Source organism: Physeter macrocephalus, chromosome 17 (assembly GCF_002837175.3).
Source record: "Physeter macrocephalus isolate SW-GA chromosome 17, ASM283717v5, whole genome shotgun sequence".
In the NCBI taxonomy this organism is placed as follows: domain Eukaryota; kingdom Metazoa; phylum Chordata; class Mammalia; order Artiodactyla; family Physeteridae; genus Physeter; species Physeter macrocephalus.
Window position 1 is genome coordinate 44331811 of NC_041230.1, and position 27792 is coordinate 44359602.

Sequence of the window (27792 nt, forward strand, 5' to 3'; positions counted from 1 at the left end):
GTTCCCTTTTCTCCACACCCTCTCCAGCATTTATTGTTTCTAGAGTTTTTGATGATGGCCAATCTGACCGGTGTGAGATGATATCTCATTGTCGTTTTGATTTGCATTTCTCTAATGATTAATGATGTTGAGCATTCTTTCATGTGTTTGTTGGCGATCTGTATATCTTCTTTGGAGAAATGTCTATTTAGTTCTTCTGCCCATTTTTGGATTGGGTTGTTTGTTTTTTTGTTATTGAGCTGCATGAGTTGCTTATAAATTTTGGATATTAATCCTTTGTCAGTTGCTTCATTTGCAAATATTTTCCCCCATTCTGAGGGTTGTCTTTTTGATGGTTTCCTTTGCTGTGCAAAAGCTTTTAAGTTTCATTCGGTCTCATTTGTTTATTTTTGTTTTTATTTCCATTTCTCTAGGAGATGGGTCAAAAAGGATCTTGCTGTGATTTATGTCATAGAGTGTTCTGCCTATGTTTTCCTCTAAGAGTTTGATAGTGTCTGGCCTTACATTTAGGTCTTTAACCCATTTTGAGTTTATTTTTGTGTGCGGTGTTAGGGAGTGTTCTAATTTCATACTGAAGCAAAGGGTTTATAAGAGTAAGAGTAGTTAAGGATGCAAAGATAGATGGGGTCACATTATGGGGGGCTTTGAAGGCCAAACTAAGGACTTCAACATGTAAGCCCTAGAAGGTACCATCAAAGGTTTTTTGAGCAGTAAAGGGTTGTCAGCACAGTATTTCACAGGTGGCACCTTACACTCCCAGTAGGAACACAAACTAGAAAGCCATCTCTGGAGGGTAGGTAAACTGGAAGTGTGTATCCAAAACAGTCAACTGTGCATACCCTTTGCCACAGTGATTTTACTTCCTGGAATACACAAGGGCAAGGATAAGGTCACGAGGTTCCTGGCAGCACTGTCTGTACTGGCAAAAACTAGACACCAACTGCATGTCTGTCGATGGAGGACTTGTGAAACATGTTATGGTGCATCCGCATAATGAAACGTTACACAATCAATAAAAATAGGAACAGCTCTTTAAATACTGATGGGGTAAGATGCCCAAGCCACAGTGGGAAGTAAAAAAATGTAAGTTTCAGAATAATATGTAGAATAAGATCCTGTTTTTGTGAAAACAAAAAACAAAAGAAACAAATGTGTGTAAATGCTTCTGTCTACTCAGAAGAGTCTGCACATATGTTTATTTAATAAATATTTACAACATGCACAGGCAATGTTTTAAGTGCTTGACAAATATTAACTCATGTAATTCTCAAAGTAGCTCTATGAAGCACATATTAGTATCTCTGACTCTTGCATGAGGAAACAGCAGCAGAGGGAGGTGAGGAAACTAGCTGGAGCCCACACTGCAGCACGAGGCAGAGCCCAGGCTGACCCATGCTGGAAGCAATGCCCTCATCCTCTGTGCCACCTCTTATATATATTAAGGTATAGAAAATTGTTATTTCTGGGGAATAGGATAGGCTGGGGGAGGGTTTATGACCATTCACTTTTTACTTTGATAAAACAAACAAAGCGTGGGCTTCCCTGGTGGCGCAGTGGTTAAGAATCCGCCTGCCAATGCAGGGGACACGGGTTCGAGCCCTGGTCCGGGAAGATCCCACATCCCGCGGAGCAACTAAGCCCGCGAGCCACAACTACTGAGCCTGTGTGCCACAACTACTGAAGCCCTCGTGCCTAGATCCCGTTCTCCTCAACAAGAGAAGCCACCGCAGTGAGAGAGAAGCCTGCGCACCGCAATCAAGAGTAGCCCCTGCTCGCCGCAACTAGAGAAAGCCTGCGCACAGAAACAAAGACCCAATGCAGCAAAAAATAGTAAAATAAAATAAATTTTTTGTTTTGTTTTGTTTTCGGTATGCGGGCCTCTCACTGCCGTGGCCTCTCCCGTTGCGGAGCGCAGGCTCTGGACGCGCAGGCCCAGCGGCCATGGCGCACGGGCCCAGCCGCTCCGCGGCACGTGGGATCCCCCCGGACCCGGGCACGAACCCGTGTCCCCCGCACCAGCAGGCGGACTCTCAGCCACTGCGCCACCAGGGAAGCCCTAAAATAAATTTTTTTTAAAAAGCTTGGGAATTCTCTGGTGGTGCAGTGAATAAGACTCCACGTTCCCAATGCAGGGGGCGCACGTTCAATCCCTGGTCAGGGAACTAAGATCCCACATGCCGTAGGGCGCAGCCAGAAAACGGGGGAAAATTTAAAAAAGGGCGACCAGTGAGGAGCCTCAGTGGGCTGGGGGAGAGGGGAGAGTGGCAAAGGGGAGGGCCAGGGGCTTTTCTTGAAGCTGCATTTTGAGTTGTAAGCACACTGTTGTGTGTGGTTTTTCCCAAATCAATTTCTTTTTATTTTTACTCTTGTTGGGACGAGGGGGAGGAGGGGTTAGGGAGCCAGGGGTGATTAGAGGTGGGGCCAAATCCCCGCCAGGCACCCTCCACACTCTCACTGATGGCTGCACTAATTCTCTGCACATATTAAGTCAAAGTTTCAGTTAATACCATATTCTACATACACCTAGATTAGGATGTCTCGCTCTTGGTTGTTGTTTGGTTTTTTTAAATTAATTAATTTATTTTTTTGGCTGCATTGGGTCTTTGTTGCTGCATACGGGCTTTCTCTAGTTGTGGTGAGCAGGGGCTACTCTTCGTTGCAGTGCGCGGCCTTCTCATTGCAGTGGCTTCTCTTGTTGCGGGGCACGAGCTCTAGGCATGTGGGCTTCAGTAGTTGTGGCTCGTGGGCTCTAGAGCGCAGGCTCAGTAGTTGTGGCTCATGGGCTTAGTTGCTCTGCGGCATGTGGGATCTTCCCGGACCAGGGCTCGAACCCGTGTCCCCTGCATTGGCAGGCGGATTCTCAACCACTGCGCCACCAGGGAAGTCCTTTTTTTTTTTTTTAATATTTATTTATTTGGCTGCTCCAGGTCTTAGTTGCAGCATGTGGGATCTTTGTTGTGGCATGCGGGATCTTTAGCTGTGGCATGCAAACTCTTAGTTGCAGGATGTGGGATCTAGTTCCCTGACCAGGGATCGAACCCAGGCCCCCTGCATTGGGAGCACAGAGTCTTAACTGCTAGACCACCAGGGAAGTCCCTCGCTCTTGTTTTGGATGGAAGGCTATCAATAAAAACATCAGGGACACCTCATCTAGGGCTCAATGCTTATTAAAAATAACAAATGACTGAGGGTGTTTTTGTACTTCTGTTCTGGTGACAAATTATCAGATAGCTACAAAAGGTTTCAAACCACTGGTATGAGTTTTCTTTTCCTTTCTGCTGAACAAGATACATCTTCAGAATAATTTTATAATACTGTCGAAACTTGTCTATTTTGTTTGATGGTGTTTGGCAAATTGTTAAACCAAGTCTAAATCATGCAATATGGAGTATAAAGTGATTCAACAGTAATGTCCCAAGCTTAAAACTTAAATATATATAACATAAAAAAATATGTATAATATGTAAAAAAACATTGTATACTAACTACTGCTCTTCCTCCACCAAAAAAAATCACACACACACACACACACACACACACACACACAAACAAAAAAACCCTTTCCAGTCAATAGTGTCTATCAGAAATTGTGGGCAGGATTCTCAGTCCTCAGGGTTTGGGTCCCCATCGTCTTCAGGAACAAACCTGTACAGTTAGTCCCCTACACAAGAACCTTCAAGTTGCGAACTTTCAAAGATGTTAACGTGCATTCCATCAACGTCAGGCGTGAGTGAAACTGCAGCTCGCCCTCCGTCTCCTGTTGCTGGCGACCCTTCAGCTCTACCATCTCCCACCTTCTCACCCTCCTCCAGTCAGTAACTCTTCTTGCCTGTTCCCTCGATACCAGCCCCTGTATGCCAGCTGTTGTGCTGTACTACTGTACTTTTCAAGGTACTGTACTGTAAGATTAAAAATGTTGTCTTTATTTTTGGTGTTTATGTATTATTTTTGTGAAAAGTATTATAAACCTATTACAGTACAATACTACATAGCCGATTGTGTTAGTTGGGTACCTAGGCTAACTTTTTTGGACTTATGAACAAATTAGACTTACGAACGTGCTCTCGGAACGGAACTCATTCGTACGTAGAGGACTTACTCTATCAGATACCACTGCAGGCTCCTTTCCAGCCTCAGGCACCAGCCCTTCTTGCTTCCACGGCCCAGGAGACTTGCCCTCTCTTCTTGGCAGCAGCCCCAGAGGTCGCAGAGTCTGGTGTTCAGGTACTGCCCCTCCCTGATAAATTCCTCCTGCCTGGGCCGCTGCTGTTGCACCCTGGTCTCCCCCGCCCAAGGCCCCCTTGTGTACCACCCACTGCCAGCTCATCCCCAAGCCACAGGACAGCGTCATGCAGTTCCCTACTAAAGCAATAACCCCGTCTTCAATCCCACAGTCCTTCCCAGCTCCTCCCCAAATCACTTAAGAGACTCTGAACTCCATTACACCACCCAGTGTGCACAGAACTCTATAAGGACACCAGGAATGCCACTACCCAGGGGTGGACAAACGGGATACAAACCTGCCTCCAAGACCCCAGAGCAGCTGCCGTCCTGGCTGCTGTCTGCCACCAATGACATGAGACCACTCCTGGGCCTTGCTGTCATGGGGCTTCTGCTGGAGCGCCCCAAATTTGAGAGACAAGCACCGCTTTCCGCAGCACTCAAGGCACTGCTGGAGCTTGGCTTCTTACTGGCTGCCACAGGACCATCGGGGCAGTGAACTGGCAGGTGAGGCCTTGATCTGCCAGAGACACACTAAGTTGGTAACTTCAGTAAAAGTGGGTCTGGACACTCGGGTGTTCCACTCAACTGCTATGGACTGAATTCATGTGCGGCAGCCCTAATCCGACAGGACTGTGGTCCGGACGCGCAGGCTCAGCGGCCATGGCTCACGGGCCCAGCCGCTCCGCGGCATGTGGGATCCTCCCATACCGGGGCGCGAACCCGGTTCCCCTGCATCGGCTGGCGGACGCGCAACCACTGCGCCACCAGGGAAGCCCCTGGGACTGTGGCCTTTTAAGAGGAAGAGAGATCTCTCTCTCTCTTGTTCTCTTTCTCTCCCCATCATGTGAGGACATATCAAGAAGGTGGCCCAAGAGGGCCCTCACCACAACCTGACCACGCCGGCACCCTCATCTTGGACTTCCAGTCTCCAGAACTGTGAGAAAATACACTTCGGTTGTTTAAGCCGCTCAGTCTGTGGTATTTTGTTCTAGCAGCCCTAGCAGACATCAACGCTCACCTGTTCCCACTTCTCTGGAGCACAGCACCTGCCCAAGGAGGCCTGCTGGGCTATCAACTCACATCTCCATTTTCCTGAAAGCTGAAAGGAATCTGTTTGCAAATAAGATCTGGCACAGCAGGCCAGCTCCTCCGTGAGTCTCTGAGAAGGAGAAGCACCTTCCTCTAGCCCTGAGCTACATCCATCAGCTACCTCAGTGCCTACATATTTCATATCGCATCACTTAAGTCACTCTAAGTAGGAAAAAAAGGCTGTATTACATTAGATGAGTAGTACAATTTATAAAACACTTTTCAGATGGATGGGATTATTACAGGAGTAAGGCAAACCTCAATCAATAAAACATTTTTTAAAAACTAAGTGATTTCCCTTTAATTGACTGCGCCTTAATTTGCCATCTATTTAACAGCTATTTATTGATTATCATATAGTACTTTTCATTCCCCTGGGTCAACACACGGTCAAAAATCTTTGTCTACATATCTTACAGTATTTCCTTGTTCACTGTTTCAAATAAAGTGCGTTATCTTCAGCTTTGTTTACTCTGGCAGCTAAAATCACATCATTTCCCCATGTTGAAGAATAGATCAGGTTATTAATCTGAAATAAAAGATTATAAGGAGAGGGACTTCCGTGGTGGCACAGTGGTTAAGAATCTGCCTGCCAATGCAGGGGACATGGGTTCGAGCCCTGGTCTGGGAAGATCACACATGCCACAGAGCAACTAAGCCCGTGTGCCACAGCTACTGAGCCCATGCACCTAGAGTGCACAAGAGAAGCCACCGCGATGAGAAGCCCACGCACCGCGATGAAAAGCAGCCCCCCCTCGCCGCAACTAGAGAAAGCCCGCACATAGCAATGAAGACCCAACACAGCCAAAAATAAATAAATAAATAAATTTTTAAAAAGAGAAACTGCCATCGAGGTGGTTTCATAAAAAAAAAAAAAAAAAAAAAAAAAAGATTATAAGGGGAAATCAGACGAAGCACTGGTGGCAGAAGAGGCCCCAAAGATGCCCACATCCTCAACCCCAGAGCCTATGAAAATGCGACCTTACATAACAAAAGGGAGTGTGCAGGTGTGATTAGATGAAGCATCTTGGGATGGTGGGGGTTAGCCTGGATTTTATGGTTGGGCCTAATGTAATCAAGGGTTCTTGTAAGAGGGTCAGAGTCAGAGAGATTTGAAGAGCCTTCAGAAGGAAGGCAGCTCTGCTGACCCATTTTGGACTTCTGACCTCCAGGACCGTAGGATGATAAATCTGTGTTGTGTTAAGCCACTAAATTTGTCGTAAGTTGTTTCAGTAGCAATAGCAAACTAATACAAGCACTGAGAGTTCATTCATTCAGCAAATATAATACTTACGGAGCCCATTCCATATGCCGGGCACGTCAGTGAACAACAAAAACAAAAATTTTAAAAAGACAAAGATCCCTGCCCACAGGGTGTTTTTATCTTTAAGAATATTTTTCAGACAGATATTTGAGTTAAAGAGAAAAGCCACACAGGTTTCAGAATCCTCTAGGTGAGTCCTGTGTTAACTAAAGGGGTTTGTAACAGCTGGCTCCCCGGCCCTCTAGCCTCCACAGCCTGAGTCACCTCATTTCCAAGCAAGGCCTCAAGACCAACCTGGCCCCAATCAGCAGAAATGGAAGTGGGAATCGTGAGGCTTGGCACCCAGCCATCCTTTCGGCTGGCCCCACTCTGCCTTATGTTCCAGGCCGAACCAACTGTATGACCACAGCCAGTGCCTCTGATGCCAGGGTTCTAGGTAAACCGCCTCGGTCCTGGGAACTGCAGTCCTACTCAGTCCTGCAGCTCGATGCTGGGCTGCCTAGATGCTGACTGCCCATCAGCCTGCATCTGTCCACGCTGCCCACTGTGAGACGCCTCTCTGGCCCAACCCCACCTACCTGCCAGGGGATCCATCTGTTCCCTTGTGAAATACTAATATATATATACTGGTCTCTACTCCTGATTCCTGACACAGAGCTCCTAAAACCCTTCTAGATAATGGTGCTAGGAAAATCTTTTCTTCTAATAATTAGTCTTTGACCCTGGTTCCTGATGCAGAGCTCCTAAATCCCTTGGAATTTCCAGGAGTGTCTTTTGTCCTCATGAGGCAGCTCTTGGTGGGCTCCTGGATGGTTACAAGAAAGACCAAGCCATGATTATAAGCTTGGAACTTTCAGCACCACCCTCCATTCTCTGGAGAGGGGACAGAGGCTAGAAGGGAGTTAATAACCGGTCATGCCTAGGCAATGAAGCCTCCATAAAAATTCCAAAAGTACACAGTTCAGACAGCTTCTGGGTTGGTGAAAACATCTATGTGCTGGAAGGGTGGCCCACCCCAGCTCCAAAGGGACAGAAGCGCCTGTGCTCGGGGACCCTTCCAGACTTCACCCTATGTACCTCTTTATCTGGTATTCATTTCCAACCTTTAATGTCCTTGGTAATATACCAGTAACCTAATAAGTAAACTGTTTTCCTGAATTCTATGAGCTGCTCTAGCAAAATAACTGAACGAGAAGGAGGACATGGGAACCTCAGCTGGTCAGAAGCACACGGGACAACATGGACTTTTGACTGGCATCTGAAGTTAGGGGTTAGGGAAGTCTTGTGGAACTGAGCCTTTAACTTGTGGGATTGGATGCTAACTCCAGGTGGCCAGTGTCAGAACTGTGTTGAATTGTAGGACACCCAACTGGTGTCCCAGAATTGCTTGATGCATGGAAAAACCACACATCTGGCGCCAGAAGTGTTGTGAGTGTAGCAGCAGTGTGAAAAACAGCAAGTTTTTCCTAGACACCCTTCCTCTCCTAACAATGATGACTTGCCCACCAGGACTACCAGCAGTGGGCTGCCACCTCTCTCCTGAGGCCATTGCCTAACTGCCCACTCATCCCTTGTTTCTGTGTGCCCCTCTGGCCTGCTTCAATCCCAATGGTCTCTTGGCCCTAGCCTGGCTAGATCTTATCTGTCCCGATCTGGCCTCCATCTATTCTCCACACAAAGCCAGAAAGTCAGTGCTAATGGGAACAAGGTTTCTTGCCGAGGTGATGAAAATATTCTAAAGTTGCTTTTTGTGATGGTTGTAAACTCTGCAAAAAATCATTAAATTGTATACTTAAAAAAAAAAAAGGGGCTTCCCTGGTGGCGCAGTGGTTGCGCGTCCGCCTGCCGATGCAGGGGAACCGGGTTCGCGCCCCGGTCTGGGAGGATCCCACATGCCGCGGAGCGGCTGGGCCCGTGAGCCATGGCCGCTGAGCCTGCGCGTCCGGAGCCTGTGCTCCGCAAGGGGAGAGGCCACAACAGAGGGAGGCCCGCATACCACAAAAAAAAAAAGGGAAGTCAGATCATCCTTCCTCTGCTCAAAACCCTCTAACATGGCTTTCTGGGATCTGACCTCACTTCCTCTCCCTGCCTTGCCCACGCTGTTCCACCCACTGCACTGGCCTCCTTCATGTTGCTTAACAAGCTCCGGTCCCAGGGCCTCTGAACCTGCTGCCCCTCGCCCACAAGGCTCTTCTCCCAACAGCTGCGTGTCTTGTTCCTCATTCCCTTCAGATTTCTTCTCCAACGGCACCATCATAGAGGGCTTCCTTGGGACCTTAAGTAAAACAGCATTCCAGTGGACACACAACACCTGCCACTTACTATCTCCCTACCCTGTCTTACACTCACCACCATCTGTTCCTTTCCATACTTTAAAAAAAAAATTTTTATTGGAGTATAGTTGCTTCACAATGTTATGTTAGTCTTTTCCATACTTGTAAATTTTGTTTTCTCTCTCCCCTTTAGAATGAAAGTTCTTTTGTTTACTAACACACCTTTACTTGGTGCGTAGAAAACAACAGACACACAATAGACACTGAGTAAATATTTGTTGACTGAATGAGTAAATGACTGATCCAAGTGTGACCTATTCTTGATTCCAGCAAAGGCACAACCAAAACATTAGTGGGTTTTAGTTTATCAGAAGATACACTTTGACACTGAAGGTATAATGAAATTCATACCTTCAGAAAGTGAATGTTATTCCTGATACAGGAAAAAAAAAAATCTGCCTTTCATAGCACTCAGATTTGTTAAAAATGACAACAACAACAACAAAAGAAATCTGAACAACTTGCAATAAGGAGGGTTAGGCAGAAACCTAAATAGCTAAATTGCAAATGCAGGTTTAAAAAAAATCAATTCAAAGCTTCCTGACAATGATAAACCACAGACTATTTCAGAGCAATGATTCTGCCATATCGAGTTGGCATAAAATGCAAGGAACCTTTTCTGTGGGGCCAAAATAGAAACAATTCCAGAATCAGGACAGTGAACGGCATTCACTGTCAGCAGGCTTTGGTGCCTCCAAAGGGATTACAGTTCATGTACTTCCTGTCCATTCCAGCTAAAGAAGAGATATAGCAGGGAGGTTGTGCGTTTACCCACTGTGTTTACCCATCACATTCTGATCAGCTTTGCTGCGGTCAAGGGCTTTACCTAATGCATGTTTATACCCCCAGCCCAGAGCCTGCACTTGACCAACGTATACCTGCTAAATGAATGATCCCCGGTGATCACCATCCCCAAGTTATATATTCAAAGAAGTTCCCATAAACTCAAATACATACTGCAGTTTAATATTTCAGAACAATTGCTGAAAACAAAACAGTTCACTTAGCTACAGATTCTCTACTATGACATGTTAAAACTATTGTTCCAAATGCACTTATCTCAATCTTTTCTTAGAGAAAGAAAAGGCAACTAAAAGCAAAACAGATTGAACAGTTTCAAAGTATCACCTCACATGATTTATTACAAAAGGATTAAGGTACCCTTACAGTGGACAGATCTGATAAACACCATCTTCACCAAATGATTAAACCTAGTGTTATCAATAAAGGTACAAACTGACACTAAATGTCTCCTGATGAGGTGCCCTGGGAAGTGGACAACATCACCTGTGTAGGCAGCATTCTGAACAAAAATACTTAATCTGAATCTAATAATGAAGAAAAAATGAGATAATTTAGATTATGGAACATACTATGAAACAATTAGCCTGGACTTCAAAAATGTCTGTCTCAAGAAACTGAAACAAGGATGGAGGAACTGTTCTAGATTGAACAAGACTAAAGAGACATGACAACTAAATGCAATGTGGGACCCTTGATTAGATCCTGGAATTTTAAAAAAAACAAAGGAGGGACTTCTCTGGTGGTCCAGTGGGTAAGACTCCATGCTCCTAATGCAGAAGGCCCAGGTTTGATCCCTGGTCAGGGAACTAGATCAGATCCCACATGCATGCCGCAACTAAGAGTTTGTATGCCGCAACTATGAAGTCCCACATACTGCAATGAAGATCCGGCGCAACCAAAATTAAAAAATAAATTAAAAAAAAAAAGGAAAAAAGCTAAAAATGGCATTATTTGAACTGGGAAAATTGGGAAAATCTAAATAAGGCCAATACATTAGATAATATTCTATCAATGTTAAATTTCTTGAGTGTGATGTGGTTTTTTTGTTGTGGCAGAAAATGTCTTCATTTTAAATGATACGTGCTGAAATATTAGGTGTCAAGCATCGTCGCTTCTGTAACTTTCTTTCAAAAGGCTCGCAGAAAGTAAAAATGCTATGTGTATGCATATATATTTAGAGAGTAAGCGAAAGAATCAAAATGTTAATAATGAATCTAAGTAAAGGGCATATAGATACTGGTTATACTATGATTTCAATTTTTCAGTAGGTTTGAAAATTTTCCAAATAAAGAGTTGTGGGAAAAGTAAGGAAACAATGAAAACAGACCGATCCAGTTCAGTACTGCCTCCAGGCTGCATGAACATTTCATTTTTTGGACAGTATCTCCAGAATGCCATATATTTCTGTTGTCACTGTCAAATGTGATCTTAGTACCTTTTGATACATTTTGCCAGATTATCGTTTTAGGCATGATTTCAAGCTAACATCTGCATCTGCCCCAACACGGTTATCTTATTAACTATTTCACAAACCTGTCCGGGAAAATACTAGGAAGGAAATACATATCAAGTCCCTGGTGTCCGCTGAATGGCGCCTGGCAGTCGCTGCCCAGCGAAAGAGAAATCACAGGTGCCCTGTTTACAACTGCAGTCAGTAATCCAACCCTCCTTCCTTTGCAGGTCTCAGGCCGGTTCTCGCATTGTTTACTGAGTCAAAGTATCTGCCAGCTTTGCAGGAGAGCCCAACCTCACCCTTCAATCACCCCTATCTCAGCCTTCTTGCCTTTAAAGGGCCAGCACACAACCGTGCTCCCCCGTCAAAGGCTTTATTTTCGGCCTTCCCAAGTCATTTCTCCTCCTCTCAGTTTTCTGAGCACGATAGCTTTCTATCTCGATTTCTAATTTTTAAAAACCCTGCTCTGTGACCCAGCAGAATCGCCAGTGTGGGTAAGAGTCAGAAAGAAGCTGCATCAAAGACCTCGAACGCATGAGTGGGAGGCTCGGCAACAGGTCTCAGAGAATGATTCCTAGAAAGAGAAGCTGGTGGAGGGGGTGGATTTGAACTTGGGTGGTAGCGATCGGCAGACCACCCCCCCGCGTAAAGGGGTTGGGCTACACTAGAAACAAAGGGTGTGTGAGTTCTGACTGACGGCCCTCAGCCTGGCCAGGACCGTGCGCTGTCCGAGCTGGGAAAGCCGAGAGGCCGGCGCGGACGAAAGGGGCTGGGCGGGGATGACCGCCTCCAGTGCCCCAAACAAGGAGGGACGGCCGCCTACAGGGCTCTGCCGAGTTCATGTCTGAACCTGGGGCGTCTGGAAACTCCTGAGAGCAAGATCAGTTCGGGCGGTGACTGAGCTCCCTTCACTGACGGGTCCCCAGCGCGGGATCGGGGTGGCCTGGCCCGAAGGGCCGGCAAGGAAGCGACGGGGGGAGGGGTTAAGGCCCCCAGCCCTCGGCCGAGGGAGAGGAAACCTTCTTCCAAGAGGAAAACAGCCCCCAGCAGGCGGGACGGCGGGGGGCCAGTCGGCCTGCTGGGGAAGGGGCGCCGCAGCGCAGCCGGGCGGCCGCGGCGTGGCACGCAGTGCGCAGGCGCGGGGCGGGGCCGGTACCTGGGAAGGAGCAGAGAGAAGTGGAGTTGGGGCACAAGGTCCCGTTGCCCACGCGCGGCACGAGCTTCAGGCTGAGGATCTGCTGCAGGAGCCCGGCCGACCCCCCGCTGTCGCCGCTCCCCTCGTGCTCCATCCCGCCGCCATTCACCGCAGAGAGGTGGGGGAGAGCGCCTGAAATGCTGCCGTGGCTCGCTCTCACTCACGGCCCACTCTGCTCTCCGCACCTCCGTCGCCTCAGCGTCACCTTCGGCCGAAGCCTTCTTCCTCCCACCCCAACGGCACTGCCAAGTGATGTCTCCTCCCTCCAATCATAGGGCGCCTCAGATGGCAGGGGCGGGGCGAGAGTTGTTCCTGCCCCTGACGTTGCGTACGGCTCTCCGAGACCTATGGGCTACGCCCCCTACTGGGGAAGTCTCTCCTGCTACAGTGGGGCGCCCTCTGCTCTGCGCTCCTCTGCAGCGCCACCTATAGGAAAGTAAAGGAATTTAGGTATAGATAGGGAGAGATAAACGGGTGGGTGAGTGGGTGGGTGGGTAGACAGGTAGACAGCGGTAGGTATGCAAGTAGACAGGTAGGTAGGTAGGTAGTAGGTAGGAAGATAAATACGTACATACATATGCATCTGGTAATGAGAATCAGATGGTTCAGCAGTCAGGTGAAAGAAGCTGGAAGACAATGCAGTAATACCTTCAATATTTGGAAGGAAATGATTTTGGGGGAAAACTTCACTTTAAATTAAAAAACATTGTATACGACATAAGGAATATGGTCAATAATATTGTAATAACTGGGGACAGATGGTTACTAGACTTACAGTGGTGATCATTTTGTAACGTAAGCAAATGTCAAATAACCATGTAGTACACCTGAAACTGACATAATATTGTAGGTCAACTATATTTCAATTAAAAAATAATTAGGGTTTCCCTGGTGGCGCAGTGATTGAGAATCCGCCTGCCGATGCAGGGGACATGGCCACTGAGCCTGCGCGTCCGTAGCCTGCGCTCCGCAACGGGAGAGGCCACAACAGTGAGAGGCCCGCATACCGAAAAAAAAATTAATTAAAAAGCATCGTGGGACTTCCCTGGTGGTGCAGTGGTTAAGAATCTGCCTGCCAGTGCAGGGGACACAGGTTCGTGCCCTGGTCCGGGAAGATCCCACATGCTGCAGAGCAACTAAGCCTGTGTGCCACAACTACTGAGCCCGCATGTCACAACTACTGAAGCCCTCACACCTATATCCCATGCTCCGCAACAAGAGAAGCCACCGCAATGAGAAGTCCATGCACCAAAAGGAAGAGTAGCCCCTGCTCGCTGCAACTAGAGAAAGCCCCCCATGCAGCAGCGAAGACCCAACGCAGCCCAAAATAAATAAATAAATTTATTTTTTTAAAAAAGCATCGTGCACAAAATATGTAATATTTCCTTTTAATTCAAGAACATTAGCAACATTGTTTATTAGAGTTCCCTTTTGAAAGCCTTTGCTTTGGAAGCTTTCTAATGCCAGTTCTCTAACCCTACAACTGGGATTTTGCATCAACCAAGAAACTTTTCTAAAACAAAAATAGTAAGTATTTCAAAAAGTCACGAAATATTTAACAATGCTGTCTTTTGGTACATTTCCCAGACTAGCAGAGTGTATAAGAAGTGGAAAAACCAATTATTTTAAGCTTATATAACAATCAATAATGTATCATATTAGGAAACATTATTTTGAATTTAGAATTCTATCCTCAGTCCGATTGTGAATTGAGAAATTTCTGAAAAGCCATTTAGACTTGCAGGACTCAGAGAATGTATGTTTCATGTGCCTTTTTAAAAAATATATATATTTATGTATTTATTCGGTTGTGCTGAGTCTTAGTTGCAGCAGGTGGGCTCCTTAGTTGCAGCTTGCTGGCTCCTTAGTTGCGGCATGTGAACTCTTAGTTGCTGTGTGCATGTGGGATCTAGTTCCCTGACCAGGGATCAAACCCGGGCCTCCTGCATTGGGGGCGCGGAGTCTTATCCACTGCGCCACCAGGGAAGTCCCACATGTGCCCTTTCTAAGGAAGCTGAGTATGTACTCCAGCGAAGTAAAAGAGTGATGACTAAGAAAGAGAAATATGGGCAATACAAGGAAGGGTGGATTTAACCAGGAGTGTTAGATTGACTTCTGTGCAAGTCTTAGCAGCCACCTAACCAGATTAGAACAGAAGAAAGAGTATCCTCAGGAAAAATAATGGAATTGATTTCAGCTATAGACAAAGTCGTTAATCTCAAAATTTTAAGGACAGGGTGAAGAAGGTACCTGTTTCTTCTCTCAATGGGAAAACACTGAAAAACAATACAAACTCCAGGAAAGACACAAACCTGTAAGAAAATTATAAAGCAAACAAAAACTAGGTGTTTTTGTTTGTTTTTTAGACATCCACACCCTCCTTGTTTCACTTATAGTGAGGTGCAGAACTATAAAACTTTTAGACGGCAACGTTGAATATCCTTATGTCTCATGATGGTGAAAGAGTTCTTCAACTAGATACAAAAAGCGAAGACCATAAAGGAAAGGATGGATAAATTTAATTACTTTAAATTAAGACCTTGTGTTATTCAAGATTTACCACAAAGAAAGTATAAAGACAAGCCACAAACTGGAAGAAGATATTTGCAATACGTGTAACTGACATAGGAATAGCATTTAGCACTCCTAAAAATCAATAAGCAAATGATGAAGAGACAAAAGACCTGAAGAGGTACTTCATCAAAGAGAAATACAAATGGCCAATAAACCCAGGAAAACATGCTTAACCTTATTAATCAGTGAAACACAAAATGAATCACAATGAGGTATCATTTGTCAACCACCCAACAGCCAAAAATTTAAAAGTCTGAGAATCTGATTGTTACTGAGGTTGCAGGGCAGCTGGAACTCTGGAGGTGTAAACAGATATAACCATCTGGAATAATGTTGAATGAAGATGTTCATGATCTAGCAATTTCACTCCCAGGTAAATATCCTATAGCATTCATACCAGGAGATACAGACAAGATTGTTCCTAGTAGCACTGTAACAGTACATAACTAAAAACAAGCCAAGTATTCACTGAGATGGATAAATAAAATTGTATTATTTTCAATAAAATACTATTCAATAGTGGAAAGAAATGACCTAAAGCTGCAAGCAACAACATGATGAATCCCAGGAATGTAAACTTCAGGGGAAAATCTAAGTTGCAGGAAAAAGAAGCCCACAGTGTGAGTCCATTTAAATCCAGTTCAAAAACTTGCAAAACTAACAATATACTAATTCAGGATATTAACATAGGCAGTAAAATGATAATGAAATATTTTGGGTACTTGTTCTATTTTTTTAAATATCTATGACAATATAAATATTATCTATTATGTCACATATATATGACATTATATTTATATTTATTTATTCAACTAAGGAGGGCCATAGAACAAAAGTGGCTTTGGACCGCCTTCATCTCACTCCAAAAAAAGGCCAAAGTCCTCACAAGGCCTGCAAGGTCGTACATAATCTGACCCCCTCTCTCCCCATATCCTAGAATTCTTCCTTTGGCCTACCACACCAAACTCATTAGCCCCTTGCTGTTCTTCCAATATTCCAGATATGTTCTCTCCTTAGGATTTTTGTATTACCTATTTCTTTCTACAGGACAATTTACCCATAGTTATCCCTAAATTAACTGCTTTACCTCCTTCAAGACTTTGCTCAAATGTCACTTTCACAATGAGACCTACACTGATCACGTCATTAAAAATTGCATCTCACACCCCTGCACTCAGACATTCCTAATCCCCATGATCCTTCTCTTTAGAACTGGTTGGTGCTCAATCCATAATGTGTGTTGAATGAATGAATGGAGATGTGGAGGATTTGAAGACTGGGCTCAGGACAGCACCAGATTTGCATGGCCAACCAGGTTCCCCAGATTTAACCCCAAGGGAGAAAATACTCAGCTGGCTCTAAGGGCTTGCCACGCTGGGAAAATTCAAAGTCCGGGCTGTGGCGGGCTCTGTGTTCTTGGCCAACTCCTCCCATTTCAGCAGCATTCCTGTACCCTCCTGAGGCTACTAAGGCTTTTGCTCTAGTTTTGTTTTGTTTTTTAAAGACTTTATTTTTTAGAGCAGCTTTGGGTTTACAACAAAATTGAGAGGGAACTACAGAGATTTCTCATATACCTTCTGCGCTCACACAGTTCATAGCCTCCCTCATTAACATCTCCCACCAGAATGGTACATTTGTTACCAAGGACGAACCTACAATGACACATCATAATCGGCCAAAGTCCATAGTTTACCTTAGAGTTCAGTTTTGGTGTTGCACATTCCATGGGTTTGGACAAATGTATATCCATCATTATATGTACATGTCACCCATGGCATATATCCATCATTAGAGCACCATACAGCGTATTTTCACTGCCCTAAAAATCCTCTATGCTCCATCTATTTATCCCTCCCCTCCCACCCACAACCCCTGGCAACGGCTGACTTTAAAAAAATGCACAACGTGAGAGCTGCGAGTTAAGTTTTATTTGGGGCAAAATGAGGACCGCAACCCAGGAGACAGCGTTTCAGATAGCTCTGAGAAACTGCTCCGCGGAGGCGAGCGGGGGGCTAGAATACACAGGAGCTTTGCAACAAGGGGCAGGTAGTTGGGAACATCAAAAGATTACTGTTAATTAGGGAAACCAGATATGTCAAGTTAAGGAATTTAGAGCTTTTCTATGGATGGGAAGATGAAAGAGCCTGGGCTCACTGAAATCATTCCTTTGATATGCACCTCAGCTATCTGGGGCCAGTATCCTGTATTTTCACATCCTGAGTTTCCTCAGGGCTCACCGTGGGGAGTGGCTGCGCTCTGATGGCTGCTAGATGGCAGGTATTCTTTCCTTCCTGAGTTCCCTCAGGGCTCACCAGCTCTGTTGCAATCGCTGGTGGCTGTGACATCCTTTGTTTACTGATATGGCAGGAAATATTCCATTTCTCACAACCACTCATCTTTTTACTGTCTGAATAGCTTTGCCTTTTCCAGAATGTCATATAGTTGGAATCATACTAAATGTAGCTTCTTCAGATTGGCTTCTTTCACTCAGGTTCCCTCCTGAATGTCTTTTCATGATGTTTTTTTTTTTGTTTGGTTTTTTTTTTTTTTTTTTTTTTTTCCCACTGCGGACAGGCTCCGGACGCGCAGGCCCAGCGGCCATGGCTCACGGGCCCAGCCGCTCCGCGGCATGTGGGATCCCCCCGGACCAGGGCAGGAACCCGCATCCCCTGCACCGGCAGGCGGACTCCCAACCACTGTGCCACCAGGGAAGCCCTTCATGGTTTGATAGTTCATTTCATTTTACTGCTGCATAATATTCCATCAGGTAGGTAAAAATGAAAATGATTTACCCTGTACAGATGATCGGGAGGGGGTCAATAGGAAAGGGTGACAGGGGCCTTCCTGACACCATTCCAGAGAACATAAGTCAGTACTCCATTTTTAGACTAATTTGGCAATTTCACATTTAAAACATGGATGCTCTTTGATCCAGCAGTTCTACTTCTAGTACTCTTTACCGTAGACACACAAACTCAGTCATGTCCTGGGGCCTCTCCCATCCCATGAGCTTGGATTCCCAGGACTGAGTCTTTTATTTTGCCAAGGAACCTTGATTCCAAAGAGACCAATCCCTCAGTCTCTCTCTGCCTCTTCATCCTATGCTCAATTAACTCCTACCTATTTTTTAAAATATTTATTTATTTAGGCTGTGCCGGGTCTTAGTTGTGGCACACAGGATTTTTAATTGCGGCATGCGCACTTCTTAGTTGCGGCACGCATGTGGGATCTAGTTTCCCGACCAGGGATCGAACCTGGACCCCCTACATTGGGAGCGCGGAGTCTTACCCACTGGACCACCAGGGAAGTCCCTATGTATTCAAACCACATGTTTCCTCTTCGAAAATGTTTTCCTGACTCTCCATACTAAAGTAGGTCACCCTCTACCCATTCTCATTTATTCTTAGAGCACAAGCGACACTTATGGTTGCATATTTATCTGTAGGACTATTTATTTAGCATCTGCACTCCCTACAAGAGCAAGGGCTGTGACTATGTCCCCAGTGCCTAGCCCTGGGCTGACTCATTGAAACTCGAGACAGGCACTGCCTATCTTTGTCCTGGAACCTGATACGGGTTCACCTAGAGGCTTGCTCAGAACCTGCTGCGCCCTGTAGCTCATGCAGAGGCTTGCCCAGAGGTCCCCATACGCAGGGAGCAACATCCAAGAGCCAGTCATCGCTATCATGGAACCTTGGGAGACAGGTGAGAATGGATGAGTCACATAGCAAAGGCCGTTAATTGTGTCATCGGTCACCCAAGCAGAGGCAAATGAAACTTGTGGGATGCTACTATCAGGCTGGGCTCTAAGCCCCACCCCAAATGCCTTCCTGAACCCCACTAGGGATCAGTGTCTCCCTGTTCTTAGCCTCTGGCTCCATGAACCTCTTGCTCAACCTTCTTTGCCGGAACATACCACATTGCGGGAGACTTCCTAGCCAACGCCTCCACTTAACAATGCTCTCCTTCCAGGCAGGGCCAGCAGGCTGCTTTTATCCCCAGTGGCCCCATTGTCCCAGCCAACTGCCCACCATTCATCACTCTGGTCCTTGAGATGTCCGCAGACAAATGCCAGGATGGTGGTGATCATTTTGTAACATATAGAAACATCAGATAACTATGTTGTGCACCTGGAACTAATGCAGTACTGTGGGTCAATTATATAATTAAAAGTATGATAAAAGTTTGGAGAGAAGATGAGGAGAGGTGGAGGTATTAAATCTTCATCTCTTTTAACGGTTATAAATTTAAGAATTTTTTAATTGTGTTCTTCTTTTCTTTTTATTGTATCTAAATGAGATGACTGATGTTAACTAAACCTAGTGTGGTAATCATTTCACAATACATGTAAATCAAACCATCATGTCGTACACCTTAAACTTAGACAGCGATGTATGTTAATTCTTTCTCAATAAAACTGGAAACAAACAAACAAAAGGCCAGGACCACTCCCTGACCCAGAGACCCACGTCTCTGGGTAATGATCTGGCTTTCCAAGCCTGTGATGGAGTCCTCTGCTGCATCCCCAGTTCAGTTTACTTGTCAGAACCATAAGTATTGAAGTCAAAGATATGAGTTTGAGTTCCAGCCCATATATTAAGCTATGTGACCTTCGTCTTTCTAAGCCAAAGTCTCCATTAATAAATTCTGGGTTTTAAATACCTTCTCCATGCTACTGTGAGCAGGGGCAGATGGGGGCTTTATGGGGCCTGAAGTTTCTACAGCTTGACGGATCCCCAACTGAGGCATCCTGAAGCTTCAGCTCCAAGGTCACTATACTTCTGCTCCCTGCAAGGAAAGAAATGGAAATTGCCAGATTGCCCTTGACCTGCTGCTTTGCAGCGAGGATGTGGGTCTACCATCCGGGTCCCACCAATCCAAGGCCACACCCAGGCTGAGAATCAGAAGCCGGCAACCTCTAGAATCCCTTCTGGTGACTGATGGCAATGATGAGGGCAGCTCCGTCACTTCCAGAGGTAATGGGCACAGGAGTTCCGGTGGCAACCGTCAGTCCCCAGACCAACTCTGTATCCCAGTGTGTTCTGGGGTATTCTATTTGTGTGGACTCAGATCTGCTTCCCTGTCTTTCCTAGAGGTGCTGTGAGCTTTTTTCCCCCTTTCTTTTAAACATTTTTTAAACATGGCTGGCTTTCATTTCCTGAGCTCAGGACTAGCCCTCTACACATCCGGCATCCCCCTACCGCCCCCCCCACCACCCCCGCCACCTTTTTGAAATCCAGCATCCGTTTAATAAGACGCTTTGCCGCCAGACCAGGTGTTGTGGCTCGCAGCTAGGAATCGTACTTTGCTCTTCTCCAGGGCCTGGCACATAAGGACCACAGGAAGACAACCACTCCAGAGCCTTTTTTCTTCCAAGCTCCCCGGCAAGCTTTATCTCGTTACATTCACCCCGTGACTTGCCCTCCAGGCACTGATCTTGCTGCCAATCTCTTGCTCGGCCACACGCTCTGCCTGGCTTGCTGCCCTGGCCTGCCCGGCCTTCTCTCTCTCCACTTTCCCCCCTCACCGCCTCCCTCCAGGCTTATCTAGGAGGCTCCCTAGACTCTGCACACTGGACCCAGAGCTCACCACTTCCCACATCTCACCTCGCAGCTGCGGCCCTAGCCATGGCTGCCTGCTGATCCCTCGAGCAAATAAGATGGGAAAACCTGACCCTTCTTCGTCCAGGAGACAGGCCTCTGCAAGCCTGATTCACCCTCTCCTCCCCACTGCGGCCCCGGAGCAAACCCCCCCACCTCCCTTCATCCTCCTTCTCATCGTGTGGCCTTGGACAAGTCCCTTCACTTTTGCGTTTTGCTTGTCAAACTTTACAGGCTGTGAACTCTAATCTGTATCATACAGGTGAATTATGTTTATTTCTGTAGGTAGGCTCTTTCCTGTCAGGACAAATCAAAGTTTCACTTTCCCTGGGCAGGTGATGGGGGCATGTGGGCTCCCAGGAGATTGGGGCAGAGAGAGACTAAGGGGAGACCACAAGAGAGAGGCACCTTGGCTGATTTCCTAACTGAAGATACAGGTGAATATCAAAGCACTGGCTTTGGTGGCGTGTGGTGCCAGAGGCACGGGGGGTGTGCAGGGGGAGATGTACCGACTTCAGGGACCAGCTCACCACAGTGTCCCTCCACTCCCAGGCAGGGCCGGGACAGCCTTCTCAGCTGCAGGATGAGGCATCCCAAGGGAGACTTAAGGGGAAAGAAAGTGCTGGAGTAGGAGCCAAGTCGTCTGAACTTATTCCCTGGGCCCAGGGGAAGTGGGGGCACGAGTCTGCTTTCCACGAAGAGTGTGCGTGGCGGGAATCTAGCTCCTAAAGAGGATTCAAGGGAAAAACAAGAAGTGGGGAGAAAGAACCATAGTCTGGGGACTCGGTCCTTTCCTACTACGTGGGGGACCTCCCAAACTCCCGGCCTCGTGCGCCCCAGCTCCTTCCCCACCACGCGCAGGTCTCCTGGCCCTGGCAACCGCCAGCCACAGCGGGGGGCCTCTGCTACGGCCCGGAGCGCTCGGCAGTGGACGACGCCCAGCTAAAGCTGCTCGGGCCGCGCGGCAGCATGAGGTCCAGGGCGAGGTCGCGCTGCTCGTCCTCAGAGAACACTGGCCGGTAGCCCAGCAGCTGCAGTGCGCCCGCACACAGCTCCTGCACGCGGCGGATCTTGGCGAAGGGCAGCGTGTGGCGCCAGGCCTGCGAGACGTTGAGCGCGTCCCTGGACGTAGTCTTGAAGGCCTCACGGCGCGCGCCTGGCCCGACCCCGTGGGTGATGTTGTGGATCCAGGCCTCGAGCTGCGGCGTGAGACTCAGGCCTGCGAAGGCGTAGAGTGCGCGGATCTCGGGCAGCGGCGCCCGTGCCAGGTCCTCGAAGCGCACCAGGCGGTAGCGGCCGCGCAGGGAGGCTGGTGGCTTGCGCATGGCGGCCTCGGCGATGCGCACGTGGCTGCGGCACACCTCGCGCACCACACGCAGGTCCGGGTCGGCCTCCACCCACTTGCCGTTGGTGCCCAACACGATGCCGTTGTCACGGGCCAGTGCCTTGGCCGTCTGCTCGCGCGAGCGCAGCACAGCCCGCGGGTCGCGCACCAGGTGCACGATGCGCAGGTTGAGGGCCGGGTCGCTGAGCAGCGGGTAGAGCACCTGCAGGTTGAAGAAGCGCACCTCCTTGAGCACCACGTGGCTGTAGGAGCGGCAGGCCTCCTGCGCCAGGTCGAAGGGCCGCCGCGCGCACAGCGGCTTGCACACTGCCTCGCTGCTGATGGCGCCGCGCGGGAAGGCGCTGCAGGCGGGCGGCGAGCACAGCGCGCGGCTCTCCGCCCACTGGAAGAGGTCCGACAGGTTGCGCCGCCACGGCAGGTAGGCGTCGAACACGTCCATGTCGCACAGGAAGACGGAGCGCACCAGGTCGCGCACCGCCATGTGTAGCGCCACCGCGCTGCCCTGCGACAAAGCGGCCCACACGTGCCACGCGGGCTCCATCAGGTAGAAGACACTGGGGTGCTGGCTGAAGAGCTGGCCCACGAAGGACGAGCCCGAGCGCCACGAGGACAGCACCAGCACGTGCACCCTCTCCTCGCCACCCACCGGGGACGGCGGCCTGGGCCGGGAGACCAGGAAGAGCAGGAGGCCAGTCTGCGCCAGCAGGAGCGCGGTCACCGCGGTGCCGGAGACGCGCCGCAGCCACATGCCGCCGGCCGGGGGCCTGCGGAGGGAGAGTGCAGCCGTGAGGGACCGCGGCCCGCTCACCCATCCCACACCCCAACTCCTGTCTGGTGCTGCCAGGGAGCAGCCCCGGGACTTGACCACCCCACCTGTGGAGGCCTCCCAAGGCCACGGCCGTCTCAGTTGGGCACCCTTCCGGGAATGTGACTTTAAGACATGAGCCATGATCCAGCCTTTGCAGAGCTAAAGGCCAGCTGCACAATACTATGGGCAGTGTTTTTTTCCCTTTTCTCTCTTTCTCTCCCCACGCCCCCTTTTCTTTCTATCCAGAGGGGGAAATATATTTAAAACAGAATTCCTGCTTTTCACTTAAAATTCCTTTTAGGGGAACAGTTGTAGGTTGTTTAGCTAAATAGCTTGATGGGTGATTTGGCAGAACCCTCCCTGGCTCCGCCACTTCCTAGCCTATGATCTTGGACCAAACGCTTCATCTCTCTGTGACTCAGTTTACCCATCTGTAAAAAGGGGATTAATTCTGGTTCTGGAGTATTGGGATGAGCATGGAGGGGTGGGGCATTTCTCATACCTGAAAACTTGCACTTTCTACATAGTGTGCTTCTGCATTGTTTGACTTTTTAAACAAGCAGATACAACTTTTGTTATTAAAAATAAACACAGAGACAGAGAACAGCAACTGTTGCTCTCACCCATGGAGAGTGAAGTGCTGCAGGATGCACGGATTCCCAAGGGAGGATATCCTTCTGGATTCGTGTAATTTTGCAGAAGAAACCAGTTGAGGGGGAGGTAGGATGGAGACAGAGAAAGGGAGAGATGAGGGCAGAGTCAGACCCCTTTCCATGCTGAGGTTACTCACTGCTGTCCAGGGCTGCTGGGAGAGCTGCCCACCTCGATCACAGATCCATTGGAGATGCCTGGAGGTTTTTCAGGGCCTGGGAAAGCAGGAGGGAAGCTGGGTCAGAGTCCCACAGGAGGAGATGGCCCTGCACCCTGGGAGGGCTCTGCCTTCCCAGACTGACAGAAAGTTCCCCACGGGTGGGAGTGTAGCTGTCCTGCCCCTGGCTGGAGCTGGACCCAGACCAGCAGGCAGCTGGATGGATACATTTTTCCAGATGGGAGTGAAATAACCGTCTCTCCTGCTGGGTTTGAGTTCCTCTGAGGCCACTCAGAAGCTGTGAACCCTGGGGCAATGACTTAACTACTCCAAGATTCAATATCCTCCTCTGTAAAATGGGGATGATAACATTTGACCTTAGGGTTCTTGTGACGGATGCTACTACAGAGACATAGGAGGAAAGGGCTTGGTAAAGTGCCATACACGCCCCATGTTACTGTTGTAGCGTTCAGCTGTCTGGAGAGGAGGAACCATGGAAAGTCTCCACCCAGATAAGACCCCTGAGGTCACCTACGCTTGGAATCCCAGCTTCTCCCAGGCCCCCTATAGCCCCCAACCACCCCTGAGTCCTTTAGTGGATCTTAAGAATGTCCCTCCCCCCGGGGGGGGAGGGATAAATTGGGAGATTGGGATTGACGTATACACATTATATATAAAGTAGATAACTAACAAGGACCTACTGTATAGCACAGGGAACTCTACTCAATATTCTGTAGTGACCTATATGGGAATCGAATCTAAAAAAGAGTGGATATATGTATATGTATAACTGATTCACTTTGCTGTACAGCAGAAACTAACACAACATTGTAAATCAACTACACGCCAATAAAAATTAAAAAAGAAAGTGTGGAACGAAACTGAGTTATTTGTAGTGAGGTGGATGGACCTAGAGACTGTCATACAGAGTGAAGTAAGTCAGAAAGAGAAAAACAGATACCGCACGCTAACACATATATGTGGAATCTAAAAAAAAAGAAAATGGTCAGAAGAACCTAGGGGCAAGACGGGAATAAAGATGCAGACCTACTAGAGCATAGACTTGAGGACACGGGGAGGGGGAAGGGTAAGCTGGGACGAAGTGAGAGAGTGGCATGGACATATATACACTACCAAACGTAAAATAGATAGCTAGTGGGAAGCGGCCGCATAGCACAGGGAGATCAGCTCGGTGCTTTGTGACCACCTAGACGGGGGGGATAGGGAGGGGGGGAGGGAGGCTCAAGAGGGAAGAGATATGGGAACATATGTATATGTATAACTGATTCACTTTGTAGTAAAGCAGAAACCGACACACCATTGTAAAGCAATTATACTCTAATAAAGATGTTTAAAAAAATTAAAGTGTCCCACAGAGTGTCCTACAGAGTGAAAGGAACACTGAACCCAGCTCCCACACCCCGAGGCCCCAGAGTTTTCTTCTCTTTGCACTGCTGCTCCTGCAGTGATCTCAAGGATGAGCCGATTTGGAAGGGAAGGACCTGGAAGTTTCTTTGCTCTTTCTTTTTGCTCCCACCAAGCTACCTTCACTGTCCACCTCACCACTGAGGGAAGCTGGCCTCTAAACTGTGAGCAGAGCCCATATCTACTCCTTCCCCTTGTCAGGAGGCTGCAGGATCGGGGGGAGGATGCCCAACAGCTCTGTCACATGCTGAGTCCAGAAATGCCTCCTGGATACCTCGCCCACTCCTGGATCACATAGAAGACGAGGACAGCAGCCACCCACCTGCTCTGCACACGTCACCTCCTCTCCTCGAGGGTGTGTTTTCCAAGAACAGGGTGCAGGAGAGGGAGGAAACTCTAGCTCATATTTGTTGACATAAATTACCTCAAGTGCTAGGTGATTTAACTCAACGGCCCCTGAGGTGGGCATTATGATCTCAGTTTTTTAGACGAAGGGCCCAAGGCTTGGAGAGACAGCAGGGAAGCTGGGACCCCAACCCAGGACTTCTAAGTTCCTGGCACTTTCTGTCATAGACTCCTGGCCTCTCCCATCCCTGGGAGATCCCTGCAGAACACAGGACCCTGATTCCTGGGCCCAAACCCAGCTGCCCAAGCCAGCCCTGCCCTCCCCTGGGTAAGGAGGATCTTGACCCCAGGCCAAGGTGCTTGCTACCTGCACTCCAGGGATGCCAGGGGTCTTCTTAAGTGACTCACACAATACAGGAAATGTTATCTGATCCTGTGATTGGAACTCAAGAACTAGAAAAGGGATGGAAACATCTTGCCCACGCAGAGTGTCCAGAGAAGTCCAGGTCTCAGCTGGGAGTTTTCTGAGAACGTGCCTTATATTCAGCGCACCCACCAACTGCCCCAGGGTTCAAGTTCCAAAGAACATGTCAAGCAGGCACTGTGATGTGTACTTCATCTTCATGATTGAATTTTACTCTCCCCAAATCCCTAGGAGGTAGAAACTATCCTGTCTGTTTTAGTTGAGGTAGTGGGGCTCAGAGACATGAATATACAGCTGGTAATGGGCAGGGGAGGGTTTAAATCCAAGTGCCAGACCCCCAGCGTGGGGCTCTGGGTGGCCCCTGTCCTAAGCCTTTGCTCAATGAAGTCCCCCATCCTGGAAGGGCCATCTGCTTCCGATATGAATTCTTTTCTTTTTAATTTTTTGTGGGTCTATATTAATTATATGTCTAATATTTGGAAAAGGTGATACAAAGAGGTGGCACAAAATTTGAAAGGTACAGCAAGGGCATCGTGGGCTCAGGTTTTATTTGTCAAAATTAGAAAAGGGGCCCCATCCCCCGGCAGACACAGCCCCATATCAGAGAGCAAGGGCCATTCAGTCAAAAGGAAGTGATGTTCTCTGTCCCCTTTGCCTCCCCCCAGGCCCACCTCAGAGGCAGCCCTGCCTCCAATTTCCACAAAGTCTTTGACGGTGATGATGATAATGATGTTTAAATTAATTGTATATTTCAAGGGAGACGGGTAGGAGTAAAGTGCAAGAGGCCATAGAAGGAATATAAAATTCCTCTTCCTACCCTGATAACCAGGACCACCTTACAGAGTTGTCTTTCTCAAGTCACTGAAGGTTTTTTGTCATAAAGCATTTTTAAAATTTACTTTTGTTAAAATAATACACAGAGCTTGAATAAGTATTAGGTATCCCTGGAAGTTTATACAAGACAGTGACCGTATTAGCTTCCCCCGGGAGGGGAGTGAAATAGCTGGGAAAAGATATTTCACAATAAATCCCTTTTTTTTTTTTTCGGCCAGCCGCTTGGCATGTGGGATCTTCGTTCCCCAACCCAGGATCGAACCTATGCCCCTGGCAGTGGAAGCATGGGGTCTTAAGCACTGGACCACCAGGGAAGTCCCCACATTTGATCATGCCATTCTCCTACTCAGCAACCTTCAGCTTTCCAACTTCACTTCCCATTATTCCCAGCCAGCATCTTATATTTCAGATAATCTGGACTCATTACTGTTCCTCCAGCAAGCTCCATGCTCTCCTACCCCTCCACTGTGAGTACCCAGCCCTGAGCCCGACCAGAAGTCATCTCAGCATCTCTGAAGACACCTCAGCCCTGCCTCTCTCCAGGCACACACCGTTCTGCCCTGCGTGACACCTGGCCTCTCCTTCTTGCCTGTGAGCAACTTGAGGGTTGGGATGGTGGGTTTTTGCAAGGGAGCGTCTATTCTCAGGTACCTAGTGTGGGCTCGGTACTGCACAGGTGCACTGGACAGGGCTGTCTGTGTTCATTCAGGACCTATTCCCCCTTCTTTGGGTAACAGCCTCTAGATTTTTCTTTGAGGAACCACCCCTCACCCACATAAAGCATGTGTGGTTTGGGTAGGGCTGACCCCCCAGCCCCTGGTTCCTAGGGAGTCCTGTGGTTCACCTGCATGGTCCATCCACACACTATCTCCCTGCCACAGCGACTGGCTTAGGAATGGACATCAGCCCCAGGTCCGATCCCAGGATTTTTGCAGATCTGAAGGGAAGAGGGAAATTGCCTGGGTATAAAAGCCAATATAGAAGAGAAATGAGCAGAGAAAAGAAAGACTGGGAGTCCATGAGCAAGCTGACGGCACCAGATCCAGCTGTGCCAAGATTCACCCATGTACTTTTCAGTTGGGGAAAATACTCCATTTTTGCTTAAGCCAGCATGAGTTGAGTTTCTGTCACTTACAACCAAGAGTTCTGATTAGATAGTGGATCCCCTTGGTGGGATGCAGTGAGGGTAGAACTGTAAGGGAGCATGGGCAGAGAGAGCTTCTAGGGGCTGGTTATGCCATTTTTTTTTTTTTTTTTTGCGGTACGC

General features: G+C 47.9%; 2 protein-coding genes across 4 annotated transcripts in view; both read right to left on the reverse strand.

Annotated features, from left to right (window-relative positions):
* The window catches only part of TMEM170A (transmembrane protein 170A), a 17859-nt gene extending 4856 nt beyond the window's left edge, over positions 1-13003 (reverse strand). Inside the window, exons 1-2 of one of the 3 annotated variants that reach the window (XM_024125079.3) lie at positions 12934-12989; positions 12324-12788 (exon numbers count right to left, since the gene is read on the reverse strand). In XM_024125079.3, coding sequence (XP_023980847.1) covers positions 12324-12456 — 133 coding nt within the window. In that variant the 5' untranslated portion in view covers positions 12457-12788; positions 12934-12989. Of the gene's footprint in view, positions 1-12323; positions 12789-12933 lie in introns of those variants that run through there. The other 2 variants (XM_055078812.1, XM_024125080.3) reach the window with 2 other exon arrangements.
* Positions 13004-20226: 7223 nt separating this feature from the next.
* LOC102995670 (carbohydrate sulfotransferase 6) overlaps positions 20227-27792 on the reverse strand; it is a 17425-nt gene continuing 9859 nt past the window's right edge. Inside the window, exons 2-3 of the mRNA XM_028478344.2 lie at positions 23480-23555; positions 20227-22645 (exon numbers count right to left, since the gene is read on the reverse strand). Coding sequence (XP_028334145.1) covers positions 21442-22629 — 1188 coding nt within the window. The 5' untranslated portion in view covers positions 22630-22645; positions 23480-23555 and the 3' untranslated portion in view covers positions 20227-21441. The remainder of the gene's footprint in view (positions 22646-23479; positions 23556-27792) is intronic.